A 15,501-nucleotide genomic window follows, 5' to 3' on the forward strand; every position below is an offset into this window, starting at 1 on the left:
GTCTCCAATCCTTCTGACCATCTCAAGGATCTTAGAAAACTTAAATGTCAATCACTGTCCTTCTGACATATATGCTTGTTGTTTGTGTTTGTATATATATTTTTCTATTTTTCACCCTACAAGACAGATGTTGTTGTAGCTTTTTGCAATCACTGTTTGTTTATACTTAGCCAATAACATACCACTTTTATGGTTATTATTTCTTCTTGAATCTCTGGCTCTTCACCTGTAATTAATTTCGTTCTACCTAAAGTACTAACTATAGACGTATCCTTGGAACTATTGATGTTTATTATTATTTTGCAGGGTTTCCCCTTCTAGCATATATTAAAGCTATCTTTTCACTGTCTCCTAGTTTCCGTTGTTGCTTTTAGGTAGCTATCGATAAATTTATTGTTATTTCTTTGAGGGTAATCTGCCTTTTCTCTCCGGCCATTTTAAGGATCTTCTCTATATCTTTTTTGCTACCTAGTTTCACTGTGATATTTCTAGGTATGAATTTTTATTTGTTTGAGTGTTATGGGAATTCTGATTATTGTCTTTCTCCTGGGCTAAAAGTTGTTAGTCATTATCTCTCCAAATTTATTGTTTCTTTCCATCTAGGACTCTGAATACATGTTAGAGCTTTTCCTTCAGTCCTCTGTGTTTCTTAATCTCTCTCTTATTTCCATCCCTTTGTCTTTTTTATGTTGCTTTCTAGGTGGCATGTTCTGATGTATCATTCAGTTCAAAAGTTCTGTCTTCAGCCAGAGCTAAATTTGATCAAATATATCCAATTCCTTACATTTAAATTTTTAAGTTATTATTAAAATTAAATAATAGAAATTTTATGATTTTTTTTGTTTGTTTTAAATTTTTTTATTTAAAATATGTAACATCTATGTATAATAGATTATTCAATCTTTTTTTTTTTTTTTACATATCTTAACTTTTATTTATTTATTTATTTATTTATTTAAATTTATTTATTTTAGTTGGGGGCTAATTACTTTACAATATTGTAATAGTTTTTGCCATACATTGACATGAATCAGCCATGGGTTTACATGTGTTCCCCTTCCAATATGCCTTTTTATAGTTTCTTGATCTTTATTCATACACTCAACATACTCTTTCAGTTCTTTAAACGTGCATATTTTGTAGTATGTATATCTGAAATTCCATCATCTATAGTCTTTTGGGGGTCTGATTTTACTATCTGTTGTTTCTGCTTTCACTCATCGTTTCTTTTTACCTTATGCATTTTGACAGCTTTGACCAGGAGCTCATATTTCTCAATATTTTATAGGTGAGAGTCTTTGAGACTTGGGTTGAAATCAGATTCTTTTAGAGATGATTATGTTTCAGTCAATCAATTGGCCAAGAAAAACACCAACCTGGGCTTATTTGTAAATAATTTTCTTAAAAATAATTATCAGCTAGAGGTGTTTTGGATCTGTGGCTTCAGATTCGCAAGAGAAAAACATTTTGCTCTCTTGTTTGAAGCTGCCTATTTTACCATAGACCATTTTCCTGGAAAGCAGGGGAAGAAGATGAGAAAACATTTTTAGCTCAACCCTATACTAAAAGTGCAACCTTTTAGGATCTCAGTTTTATGCCAGGTGTGGGGGTGGTCTCTTCTTGTACTTCCCTCCTGGGTAGGCCTTTGGTCTTATTTCCTATCCTCTCACATTTCAAAATAGTGAAAACCAGTTTCAGCTCACAATGTTTGGCAAATATCCTCAAGGCAAAGGTTAGCTTCTGTGTTAACTTTTTCGGTTCCAGTTTTTACTTGATTTTTTTGTCTGCTGTGCAGTCTTTCCTCTCTTGCTATTTCACTGATACACTTTAGAGATTTTAACATGCTTCTCCAGTATCACTAGTTGTTTTCAGCAGGAATGTTGGTCAGAGCATAGTCTTCCATACTGCTAGAAATAGAAGTCTGCCCTTTAGCTGTTTGGTGGCTTAGAAGTTGGCTTCTCTTCCCTTTTTATGCAGTTTTTAAATGCTAACAAATGTCTGTCATGCGAACATATCCAACCAAGCTACACAGTTGTGTTACACTCCAATCGGATTTTTTTTTTTTTACCAGTTCTGTTTTTTTAATTTAACTTTTTAAATTGAAGGATAATTGTTTTACACAATTTTGTGGATTTCTGTCATACATCAACAAGAACCAGCCATAGATACACCAATGTCCCCTACCTCCCGAACCTCGCTCTCATCTCCCTCCCCATCCTACCCTTCTAGATTGTCACAGAGTCCCAGTTTGAGTTCCCTGAGTCATACAGTGAATTCCCACTGGCTCTCTGTTTTACATATGGTATTGTAAATGTCCGTGTTAGTCTCTCCATACCTCCCGTCCTCTCCCTCTTCCCCTCCCCCTGTGTCCATTGGTCTGTTCTCTATGTCTACTTCTCCATTGCTGCCCTGAAAATAAATTCATCAGTACCATCTTTTTAGATTATATATATATATATGTATATATGTATGTATCAGATACAATATTTATATTTCTCTTTCTAACTTACTTAACTCTGTATAATAGGCTCTAGGTTCATCCACCTCATTTGAACTGACTCAAATGCCTTCCTCTTATGGCTAAGTAGTATTCCATTGAATATATTTATCGCAGATTCTTTATCCATTATCTGTCAATAGACATCTAGGTTGCTTCCATGTTCTAGCTATTGTCAATAGTGCTGCGATGAACATTGGAGTACATGGGTCTTTTCCAATTTTGGTTTCTTCAGGGTATATGTCTAGGAGTGGGATTGCTGGGTCATATGGTGGTTTTATTCCTAGCTTTTAAAGGAATCTCCACAGTGGCTGTATCAGTTTACATTCCCACCAGCAATGCAAGAGAGTTCCCTTTTCTCCACACCCTCTCTGGCATTTATTGTTTGTAGACTTTTTTTTTTTTTTTTACTGATAATACTTTTATTTTTATTTATTTATTTATTTTTAAATAAATTTATTTATTTTACTTGGGGGCTAATTACTTTACAATATTATAGTAGTTTTTGCCATACATTGACATGAATCAGCCATGGGTTTACATGTGTTCCTGTTCCTGAAGCCCCCTCCCATCTCCCTCCCCATCCGGTCCCTCTGGGTCATCCCATTGGCCCAGCCTTGAGCATTTGTCTCATGCATCGAACATGGAATGGTGTTCTGTTTCACATATGATAATATACATGTTTCAATGCTATTCTCCCAGAACGTCCCACCCTCACCTTCTCCCTCAGAGTCCATAAGACTGTTCTATGCATCTGTGTCTCTTACTCTGTCTCGCATGTAGGGTTATCGTTACCATCGTTCAAATTCCATATATATGCATTAGTATACTGTATTGGTGTTTTTCTTTCTGGCTTACTTCAGTCTGTATAATGGGCTCCAGTTTCATCCATCTCAATAGAACTGATTCAAATGTATTTTTTTAATGGCTGAGTAATATTCCATTGTGTATATGTACCACAGCTTCCTTATCCATTCGTCTGCTGATGGACATCTAGGTTGCTTCCATGTTCTGGCTATTGTAAACAGTGCTGCGATGAACATTGGGGTACACGTGTCTCTTTCAATTCTGGTTTCCTCGGTGTGTATGCCCAGAAGTGGGATTACTGGGTCATATGGCAGTTCTATTCCCAGTTTTTTAAGGAATCTCCACACTGTTCTCCATAGTGGCTGTACTAGTTTGCATTCCCACCAACAGTGTAAGAGGGTTCCCTTTTCTCCACACCCTCTCCAGCATTTATTGCTTGTAGACTTTTGGATAGCAGCCATTCTGACTGGTGTGAAATGGTACCTCATTGTGGTTTTGATTTGCATTTCTCTAATAATGAGTGATGTTGAGCATCTTTTCATGTATTTGTTAGCCATCTGTATGTCTTCTTTGGAGAAATGTCTGTTTAGTTCTTTGGCCCATTTTTTGTCCAATCAGATTTTTTTTTCTCTTTTTATTTACCCATTTCCACCACCAATTGCTTCCCTTGTGGCTCAGCTGGTAAAGAATCCACCTGCAATGCAGAGACCTGGGTTCAATCCTTGGGTTGGGAAGATCCCCTGGAGAAGGGAAAGGTTACCCACTCCAGTATTCTGGTCTGGAGAATTCCATGGACTGTATAGTCCATGGGGTCACAAAGAGTCGGATACAACTGAGCAACTTTCACTTCACTTCACCACCAATCAGTACAAGACGTATTATGGTCAGAGGGGACTTGTGGTGTGGCTCAAAAGAGGATGAAAGTGTGGGAAAGACTGGATTGTCATTGCTAGGGCCTGATAGGAGAAATTTATTCTTTTTGTTTTATGTTGGATACCAGAATACATTTTCTCCTAAAAACAATATGATAAATAATTTTGAAGTAGATGAAAAAGTTTTTAGTATAATTATGCATGCACATATGAATTAAATGAGTTCTGTAAGCTTGCTTATAAATTTGACCAACCATTAATTGAATTCCAAAGATAATTTAAATTGAGCATTTAGAATACAATCATGTGTGATATGCTTTGTATAGTTAATTTTTTATACATGTATGTGTTATTCCTCTAATTAATTGTAAATTCCCTAATGGTTGAGACCATCTCTTTTACTTCTTTATGCTTCCTCACATCTTCAAGCCTAAGATTCTCACTAGTTGGCTGGTCAATTATTACCGAGGTGGTAGCCAGTAGACCATGGAATACCTTTGGAGTTCTTTCATTTTCCTGAATTTATCCCCTAGTAGAGGCACTGATCATACAGTGGAAAAAGCTCAAGCATAAATACCAAGAGAAATGGGGCTTTGAATAATTCACTCATTTTCTTCTTTCTAATGACGGCCAACTTGCAAGTTATTCTGTAACTTAGCCACTCAGCTAAATTCTTAATCATGGATAGAACTAAGGTATCAATATGCCAAAATGAAATGCAGAATGTATGAGCACATAGCCATTTGGCTATATGTATGCATGTGTGTCTCAAATTGTATGATTCTAACTTTGTTATTCTAGAGTTATCTGTTTGCATGTTTCGTTGCTTTTTCTGGCCTCTTTCTATTTGATTTTTAAAGAAAAAAATATAGGGGACATTAAAATAGAAAAAATAATACATAGATTATAAAAAATATTGGGAACAGCCATTTTCCAATTTAGAAATAATGTATAGCTCATAGAGTGTTGCAGTTAAAGGGGGAAAAAATTGATATGTGTTAAAATTGAAAATGATTCTTTTTATATGTGAAGCTGACCAAAATTTTCACTGGGACTGTTGCCTGAAGGAAAATTTCCTGGGCTCCAGCCTCTGTTATGTCTAACAATGAACCATACAAGTCTAGACAGATGGTTGGATTCCACAGTGTTTCTCATATTACAGTATTTTCTTCCTATTGTCTTTCCTGAATTCTACAGGGAAAGGGGGAAATGCTGTAACTTTCAAAAAAGTATAAAGAATATCTTCAATACAGTTTGGAAATTCACAAGTAACAAACATTCATTGTCTTGGAAATCTCTCCTTCCTTTTTAGACATGCTTTCTTGATTAAAATCTGGTTGCTTATGTTGGGCAGTATGATTTATCTTCCTTGCTATATTGCTAGAAATAGCTGTATTTATGTCTTTTCTTATCTGTGTTCCCTGTCTCAAAGTATGTTAACATCATCCATTCAGTTTTGAGTTATGGTGAGGCAGAAATTTGGGACTAATCCTTAAGAGCATTCCTAGCCATTCAACACTGAACCTGCATCTACTCCATAAACAGTTCTCAAATCTGTCCAATTTTCTGTATTTCTGATATCATCACTCTAGTCCAGAGTCCTGGTATCTTTCACCTGGATTATTGCAATAAGTACTTAACTGATCTACCTGCCATTTCCTCCCTGCCCTCAATATACAAACTATGTTCAAAACAGGATGATCATTCCCAAGTGTAAAGCTGGTTGTGTTCCTATTGCTACTACTAGTTTTCTATGACTCTTAGGGTAAGCACAAAATTCCTTACCTAGTACACAAGGCCTTTCACAGTCCCTTTTTACCCCTCCAACATCACTTCATATCAACTCTCTCCTCTTATGTATAGTTCAGCCAACCTGACCTTCTTTCATTCCCTCTATACTTCCTTCTACATTAGTTAGGGCTGTTCCCTACCATTTTAACTTCATTAAGCCCTGTTCCTCTTTCAGAGCTTGATTCAGGCATCACATCCTCCAAGAAGCCCCCATTAACCCACCCTATCCTTACCCAAATGATTAGGTCAAGTCCTGTTGTTTGCCCTCACAAAACCATGTATCTTATCTCTCTTTCACAGCACTTAGACAAAGGGAAGAGATTTACGATCTTGTGAATCAGGACTTAGGGTTTCAAGTGAGGAAACAAAAGCAAAGAAGAATATTTAGCAATAATCTAGCCTCTAAGATTCAAGCCAACACTTCTAAACCACAGAGGAAAGTACACATAAAAATATTATATTTCAGGGTTTTGAAAAGAGCCAGGAATTTTTCAGTAAATAAACATCAGATGTTGTTTAGCAATAGACAACCTTGTGCTGCTTAGTATGGAATTTAAGACTTGGAAAGACTTTTAACAATTGTTCCTAATAAATCAGCTCAAAATATAGATGAGAAAAATGAATCTCAAAAGTGAATCTCAGAGGTCTCAGGCACAGATAGTTAATGGTAGAGAATGAAGTGGAATTAGTCATTGAGCATTATTACATATATATGTTTTCCTATTTCTAGGTCCTCTTTTCTTTGCTACATACTCTTTCAACTTAAAATATTAACAGAAACAAAGCAAATAACATTTATAGTGGAAGACGACTGTCTGCCTTAAGAGAATGATACAACACCAATATAACATTACTTTAAGCCTTTAGACAAAGGTGTGATGTGCTAGTAAAATTTTATATAGTGCAGTTTTATTTCTTTGCGCACAAGCTCTTATATTTTCTTATTATACCTCTCTTTGGGCTTCCCTGGTGGCTCAGATGGTAAAGAATCTGCCTGCAATGCTAGAGACCTGGGTTTGATCCCTGGGTCAGAAAGATCCCCTGGAGAAGCGAATGACTACCCACTCCAGTATTCTTTCCCGGAGAATCCCATGGACAGAGGAGCCTGGCGTGCTACAGTCCATGGAGCCCCAAAGAGTCAGACACGACTGAGCGACTAATGCTTGCATATGAAGTCCTTAAAAAGGGCGGAAAGAGAATCCCTTTCTTGACTTAACTTAGAACTTGAAGAAAATTAACTGTCCTACTCACCCATAACTCATTCTGAGCAACGTTTGTTCTTAACCTTCTGTCTCCACATAGCTTCCCGTTATAGTCACCATCTCCTTTTCTCAGAGAATGGTGGGAATGGGATATCATTGCTACATGGCCTCTTGCTCACTCTAGTCTGCTAATTAACTCTGACCAGTCATTATTGTTTACCTCTTTTCATAGAAAAGCAAGTTAATGGTCAACTTGTACCACAGAAACACTGACTTATAAACACTTGAGCTAAAAGGGACACTGAAAACCGGTTGGTCCAACAACCCAATCCAAGCAGGAACACTTTCTGAAACAAACAGAAAAGAAGTTAGATTTATATTTACACTTAAATGCTTCAAGTAACTAATTTCATGACCTCACTTATGTGAATGCTCATTCAGGTAACAAGAACGTTGCATGAAAAAATCCTACTTGTGTTCTTCAACAAATGCATGACTGTCTTCACGAAACAAGTCTGTCACGTCCTAAAATTTCGCTTTGGCAGTTCCATCTGTGTGAAGTATGTGTGTGTATCTGTTTTAAAACCTAAAGCATAACAATTCAGGTTACAATGAAAATTACAAAATTTAGATTTCACAGCTTATCCTTCATTTTCTATTCCTTTTAAGTCATAAAATAGAAAAAAGAAAAATACTTCCTTGCAATTTCAAATTCAAAACCAGCTTCTTAAAGTGAGGGTAGTAGAGCACATTTTCCCCAACAACAACACAGTAACTCACTGCTTTAATATTTTTAATGATTACTAAAGCAGTAAATTATTGTGTTGCATGGATCTGCTAGGTGACAGAGGGAGTCGAGTCATCCATACATCTGTTGTACTTTCTTCCGTTTCAGATTCTCTTGCATTGGTAATAAGATTCTAAGTGCCACACAAGAGTGCCTAAGCCAAATGGTATCTCCACTGTCTATTCTGGCAAATTCAGAAAGAGAATAACTTCCTTTGTTTTGTTTATAATGTACATTTTTTTAGAAAAGGAAAGCAAAAAGATTTGTTAACTACTATGTATAAAATAGATAAACAACAAGGATCTACTGTATGGCACAGGGAATATATAGATGAAATTGAATCACTTTGCTGTATACCAGAAACTAGCACAACATTGTAAATCAACTATGCATGCATGCATACTCAGTCACTTCAGTTTTGTCCGTCTCTTTGTGACACTATGGACTATAGCCTGTCAGGCTTCTCTATCCATGGAATTCTCCAGGCAAGAATACTGGAGTGGGTTGCCATGCCCTCTTCCAGGGCATCTTCCTGACCCAGGGATCAAACCCACGTCTCCTGCATTGCAGATGGATTCTTTACTGCTAAGTTACCAGGGAAGACTATACTTCATCTTAAAAATGATTTGTTAATCAAAAGATTTTTGGTATTTATTTGTCAGGCATTTTTAATACTGTCAGTGAGTTATTTTGTTCTTGAAGTTACCTTGACTGCAATAGCTCATTACAACATGCTCATATTTACATAAGAAGTCTCTCAACTGTGTGTGTGTTAAATGGGATGTAAGTAGATCTTATCCATCTGATGGATCTAGGAAATTGGATTTTCTGGGATTTCATTTCTCCATTTTATTTGGCAACGTGCCTGGCAGTGAAGAGCTTTAAATTTGGCATCTGTCATTGCCTATTTTGGTCCAAATTATATGATGCTAAATACCACAAAGGATACTGCACAGGGGAAATCAGCAGTGGGTTGTTATGAGAGAGGTAAACTTCATATTACCATGTGCTTGTGTCTGAGTATTAGAACTGTTAGCCAGATGCTTCCTGTAGACTTTCAGAGAAACAGAAAGTGGTGTGCCGCTGGGATCCAGAGGCACTGATGTGAAGTATGCAAAAGATACATAAATCATAGGGTATATTCATTTCATTTGACTCCATGTGATTCCACTGACTACACTGTGGGTGACCGAGGTCTGCCCCAGGACCCTCTCCCTTCTGCTCTCTGATGCCTTCGAGGTGCTGCCCATCTAGACGAGGCCTGCAGTAATTTCACACCCTCCCCTAATCAAGTCCTCAGGGGCTGTCATGTATTTTCATGTGTTTGCTCTATTATCCCTCCCTGCTTGAGTCTTACAGATAATTGATGATGCTTCAGTTAATCATCTTTCCCCTTCTTTTGTTCACCAGGTACCTAAGGCTTGAAGGGGCTCTTTTATTGAGAATCGATGTCTTCTCCTAGGTAATTGATCACTATAGACCCAGGGACACTCGACTCATCATCAAGAGAGGGTAATCATCATGAATAATCAAAAAGCTGTAGCTACGCTACTGCAAGAGTGCAAGCAAGTGCTGGACCAGCTCCTGTTGGAGGCGTCAGATGTGTCAGAGGAGGACAAGAGGGAGGACCAGAGATGCAGAGGTGAGGTCCCAATGGGAGGGGGCAGTGGGGAGCAGCAGGTTTGCTCTCCTTTACCCTGTCTGAACGACACGGTCTCATCTCTGCCCTATTTTTCTTCTCTTGGCAGATGACCACCGAGAGATGAGTAGATTTCTAGGGCATGAATGGGACATGGGCTGCGGGTGGATGGGCAGGGGAGGAAGCCCACTTTGTTGCAGTGAATTGCTGTCAGTTTGAATTTTAAGCTTCAGTAAACATGAGGGCTACAAGAAAGAGTTTAGTTCAAGAAGAACAAAGGGTCCAAGTGGGCCGGTGCACGTAAATTTCAATTATTAAAAAATTGAAGCAACTTCTGAATGGTGGTGCATACTTTTGTTTCAAACTAGGTTTTTGTGCCTCATCAGTTTCCATAGACATCTACAGTTTCCACAGACATCTACAGTTTCCACAAATATGTCATCTCATCAGTCCCATCTCTCTTTTTTGACCATCAATACGTTTCTCATGTTGTATTTACATACCATTTATAAAATAAATTTACTCAAACTGATAAATACTTATTGCATCATTATCAGGATTTGCTAATCTGGCCTTTTTGCTCATTCATAGTTTGTACCATACCTAGTTTTAGATGAGTCATTGTTTGGGAAATTTCAATCACAAAATCTAGAAAGTTAAAGCAATTCTAATTTCTTCTTTAGCTAGTTTTGGAGAGGCAACCTTCTTTCCTTAGATTTCTTCTTAGCATTCTGATAAATTTCCCTTCATTTCTATCAGGGTATCTCTCTTGTATGCTTTAAATATTTTTCTTTGTATTTTTAGTTGACTGCTATTTGTTACAGAAACAAGATTCCCATATAAAATGCACACTCCACATCTCTTTTGTTTCTGTTAATTATGTAATGGGAAAAGTTTCTGGGAGAGCCTTTTCCCCACATTCTCGTATATAAGTGCATATGTTTTTACTTTTCACAAGGGAACTTATAGGTACCTTTAGAAGTCTAATTTTTTGTAACCTGTCTGTCATCCATGCTCTCTTCAAGATAAAATGCGCTGTGCCCAGTTGTTTCATAACCTTAGTGTTTTCTTTCTTTACTGGCCAGAAACATCAGTGTCTGATTCTGCTCGCCCCAGTGCTGGTCCTAGTTCTCCCCAGGGGCAGTGTGTTGTCTTCTGTTATTTCTCCTGAACGTTTTCTCCTCTCCTTTTACTACATCGTGTCCTTTGTCCCTTCAGGTTAAATTCCTTTAAGTTTTGTGTTCTCCCTAGTGAAGACTCTGAACCCCTAATCGGGAAGCATTTTCTTTTTCTTTCTCTTCTCTAGTGCCACAGAATAGGAGAAATAATCAGTTTAGTTCCAGATAAGGCAAATCATGACTGCAAAATCACTCAATTAGCCATGGCCCTCCAGGTAAGCTGCTTGGGGAAGTAAGGGATCAGAGAGGCAAAGGAGGCTCCTGCTCCGTCAGGGGCTGACTGCTGGGGTTGGCTGAATCTGATAAACCAAAGAGGGAGGAATCCTATGCTGAGCCATTGACAAGCTTGGCATTTGCCCATCGCCACTGCATGTTGCACGGTCCACCCAAGCGCCATCGGTGCAGTTGGATGCAGTCTGAACACAGAGCCTGTCCCTTGGTAGGTGGCTCCTGAGCAGCTCCAGCTCACAGGTCGGGCTGCCACTGCCACCGATGTCACCTGCATGTGCTCCCGGAGAAAGGCGTTAGGACAGGGTCACTTAAGGCGACAGGGCCAGCAGGCAGACTCAAACGTTAACATGTGGGTTAAATGTGGGTTAAATGTGGGTTTCATTCTTTTCCCTCCTCCTCTCAGCCCCATCGTTTTCCCTCAGAAATTGTCCCAGTCAGCATGGGTGGCTAGCCTTAGAGACTCTAACCCCCTGAGACAGAGAAGGAACTGAAATCCAAACAGATATATATTTTAAAAACATATTTCAGGGGCATCTTTTATTTCAGTGTGCCCCACTGGACAATCCACGTTCAGGCATGACCTGTAGGGAAAGAGTGGTGTGAGGAGGAAAAAAATTATTTATAACAAATAGATTTTCCTCATCACCATGAAGAAAATTTGAAAGTACTTTAAGCTATTTAGTGGCAAAATATGGTGAAATTCCATGAATCCAGAAATCACATGTATTTTGTCATTTAACTACTCCTTTGACTCCTGAGCTTGACACTCATAGACAGAGTGTCCAAATAATTTATCAGAATTGCAATACTTTTGAGAGTGAAAAGGGTCTGTTAACAAGCACACTATGACTACATAGGACTGTCCTAAGCAAACAGAACTGGATAGTCATCCTATTCATGACTATTTAGAAATATCATTTAAGAAATTTTCTCTACATGTACATCAAAAACATTTTCAGAGATTGAAATTATGTCAGTGGTGGTAAGAAGAGATTGTGAAATCAGGTTGGTCTCCCACCTCCTATTTTTGCTTTCGTTAGAGGAGTGCCATTGCACAGAGGAGGCTCAGTAGTTCTGGGTTACTGAATGCGGCAGGAGGGCACAATGGTTTCAGTGTGATATTTGTAAGTCATGCTTAGTAGCCAGTCCAGATCAGTCATTCACTGATGTGGCCCATGAATTATCCCCTCAATGCCAAGCAGTCCCTCTCCATCAGGAGGCTTCCTTACATTTGCCCAGTTGGTGGTAAGGACACAAAAAGGCATCATGAGCCAAGGCAGAGTTAGGTTTTCTCCCTTCTCTTCTTTTTTTTTTTTTATTCTCTCTCACCTCTTTTGTCTTATTTAGCATACCTCATGTAAACATAAAACTAACCTTTCTTTTAACCATCATGGTGTGATTTACAAACATGTCTTCAGGAAGCTCACAGTCCACAGTCCAATGAAAGGACAGATGTGGCTAGAGAGCAGTGAGATGGATGTTGAAAGGAGTGTGCACCTGTGGGTTTGAGAATACTCCTGAGGAGCATTTCAATTCCACTGGGAGATCATGGCAGGGCTGATGAGAAGTGGCAATGTCTGCAATGAATGCTGAATGGACTCAGTGGGCCTGAGCTTGGTCATTAGGCAGTTGAGGGAGGACAATGCCTAATATGAAGACAGGATACACAAAAGCATTAAAGAATTTTGTGCAGAGCAATGTCCTAGTCCATCTTGTTTTTAGCAAAATGGGACTCAACAATGTGGAAGATGAAATGGATAGGAGGAGATAGAAGAGAATGAATCAGGCAAGAATTACTGATGATTAAAAGAAAGAAACTGATTTTAGGATCCACAGAATGTGATAACCAATTAGACTCAGGGAGGAAGAACAAAAAGTCTAGACTGACTTCTGGGTTTCAGACTTGGGTGACTCAGTGAATGGTAGTAGCATTCATCAACAGAGAACAGAGAGGGAAATACAATATTTAGGAAAAAGGTGATGAATTCAGTTTTAGATATACTGAGCCTGAGGTGTCTGCAAGACAAGCACTTAAAGATGTATAGCTTGGCAGTTGTATATATAGGTCCATGATTCCTTATTCACAACCCTGGTGGTCACACATGCTTCAGAATTCAGAATTTTTTTCAAATGTTAGAAAGGGTAGTATGGTGCATATACCATCTGTTACACTAACGCTGCAGTAGAAGCTAGGGGCAGCACCATCAAACACTAAAGTTTTCAGGGCAAAACGTTGACTAATCTCACCATAGCAAGATTATAAATAATCTCGAATCAATTCAAGTCTGGTTTGGGGGCCAAACTTAAAAAAAAAAAATCTAGTTTCCAGAGCTTTCTAGGTTTCCCAAGTTTGGATAAGAGATTATTGACTTATATTTTTAATTAAATTTGATGTCTATTAAGAGATTAAATATATCTCCTAAAGTGATACAAGGCTATTTCATAATAAATTGATGTGGGTTTTTTTATATCCATTGTCTATATTCAGACATAGTCCACGGTGAAAGTCTGAGGTGAGGTGAGGTCTTACAGGAGTAAAAAAGAGATTGATTTGCTGCATTACCCAGCCACAAGCCCCAAATGCCATTCCATTTCAGGCCCTTTCTCATTTTACAGGAAAAATAATATTTCCTTCATTCCTTTCTCTGATTCTTCATGCAGAGACAGTCACTGAAGTGCTCTACTTCCTGCTAAAACCTTTCTTAATGCCTGACTACCCCAATTTACCTGTAGGGCAAAGTAGACCAGAGACACCCCTGACAGATAGCTTTTTGCTATTATTCTTTGAGTCAGAACACCAGGTTAGGCCAGCCAGTGAGAAGTAGGAAAAAAAATTGTGCCACTGAGGTGCTTCATCATAACATTGGTAACTCAACAACCTTTTCTTCAACTGCAATTTCCTTACCTGAACTCTGACCTTTTCAGCCTCACTCCCCAGCGAGTTAAGAACACTGATCCAGGAGGCAAAGGAAATGAAATGGCCCTTCGTGCCTGAAAAGTGGCAATACAAACAAGCTGTGGGCCCAGAGGACAAAACAAACCTGCAGGATGTGATTGGCGCCAGCTTGCAGCAGTTACTGGTAGGAAGAACCACACCACCTGTTCCTTGACACCCCCAAGTGAGGCATTTAGCCTCTAAGTGGTCTAATAGATTAAATTTCTTTGAAGCATAAGACAGCCCCTACCCTTATGGTCAGCTCTGCCAAATTGACTAATGTTGGAGGGGAAAGCTTTTCAAAGAGCTCTGTTTGCCCATAAGACCTTCTGTTGGAAAGGCAAATCAAGTAAAAGCAGAGAAGTGTGGTCAGTGGGCCAATGAGAACCTGTCGTGCTGAAATATCTGCATATTCTTGGTGGGCTGGAAGCAGTAGTTTTGATTCCACCATGTTTCATTAGCATTTTTATTTTGAAATGCTACTTTCTAAGAGTTGGGTAACTTAAACAAATAAACTCACCACTATTTCATCCATGTGACTTGATGTCTAAGCTGTTGAAGCCTGGCATGTCCTTCCCGAGTCCTGCCTGAAATCTGTTCTCTTGTTCTCTCCCTTATCTCCTCATGATTCACATTGTTCAGGAAGTATTGTCAGAGTCATTGGCATTATTATTCCTTAACTCACTTAATCAAAATGAATCCAATGGGTACTTCTACCCCAGAGAGGAGAGGGCCTCAAGAATAACACATGAACTCAGATTGGAGCTCAGATTTCAGGCTTAGGTTCTGGGGATGCTTCTATAAGTGCCAATTTGCTTTTTGATAGTGTTCCCCACCACCCACCACATTCTCTAAGAAGAGACTCTGTTAGCTTGCTGGTTTTTTTTACATAAAATACAGACATTTGTATGGAGACCAAGCATTACAAGCAACGATAATCTCTTAAAATTTTTATTTTATTGGTTTACATGGGAATGTGTTTGGGGGTCATCCCAAAATAAATGTATAAATAGACATTATCTTTGTCTATCAAAACAAAAATCCAGAAAAGATCCCCCTGATCTACGTACACATAACAGCATCATTGGAGACTTCATAGAAACAGCAACCTCCCCATCAACATTTCCCACCCTCCAAAAAACAGACTGAAGTTAAATAGACTGAGGACCACAGGCAAGGGAAAGTAAATACTTCGAACAAATCTGGTGGTGAGCCAGGGTTTTTAAATAAGTGTGCTTGTTATTAGTGGAGAAGTGGAATGGAAAACAATTATAGTGTATAAATCATTTTAGGTTTATAGAATGCTTATATGGGCATCATCTTATTTAGTTTTCAAAATAGCGCTCCAGTGATTATTACCATTATCATACCCATTTTGCAGATGACAGGGATATTAACTTTCTCATGGGAACAGATCAGTGAGTGGTGGAGCTGTGACTCAGTTCCTTCCTCTGTCCTACTCCAGTTCTTCCTCTAGAAGCCCCATGGGATGAACTTGAGCACCCAGGTGGAAGCCCTGAAACTCGTTTACTCTAATGCAAGCTGTAGGCTGTCCGGTAGAA

General features: G+C 38.6%; 1 protein-coding gene across 5 annotated transcripts in view; it reads left to right on the top strand.

The window, feature by feature from the left end:
- Nucleotides 1-15,501, top strand: part of ALPK1 (alpha kinase 1) — a 124,485-nt gene that overhangs the window by 55,780 nt on the left and 53,204 nt on the right. For 4 of the 5 annotated variants that reach the window (XM_081484883.1, XM_081484859.1, XM_081484870.1 and 1 more), the window contains 2 exons: nucleotides 9,419-9,598; nucleotides 13,930-14,084. In XM_081484883.1, coding sequence (XP_081341009.1) covers nucleotides 9,478-9,598; nucleotides 13,930-14,084 — 276 coding nt within the window. In that variant the 5' untranslated portion in view covers nucleotides 9,419-9,477. Of the gene's footprint in view, nucleotides 1-9,366; nucleotides 9,599-13,929; nucleotides 14,085-15,501 lie in introns of all 5 variants that reach the window. The other variant, XM_081484874.1, reaches the window with a different exon arrangement.

Source organism: Giraffa tippelskirchi, chromosome 1 (genome assembly GCF_054371585.1).
Source record: "Giraffa tippelskirchi isolate mGirTip1 chromosome 1, T2T-mGirTip1v1.2.pri, whole genome shotgun sequence".
Taxonomy (NCBI): domain Eukaryota; kingdom Metazoa; phylum Chordata; class Mammalia; order Artiodactyla; family Giraffidae; genus Giraffa; species Giraffa tippelskirchi.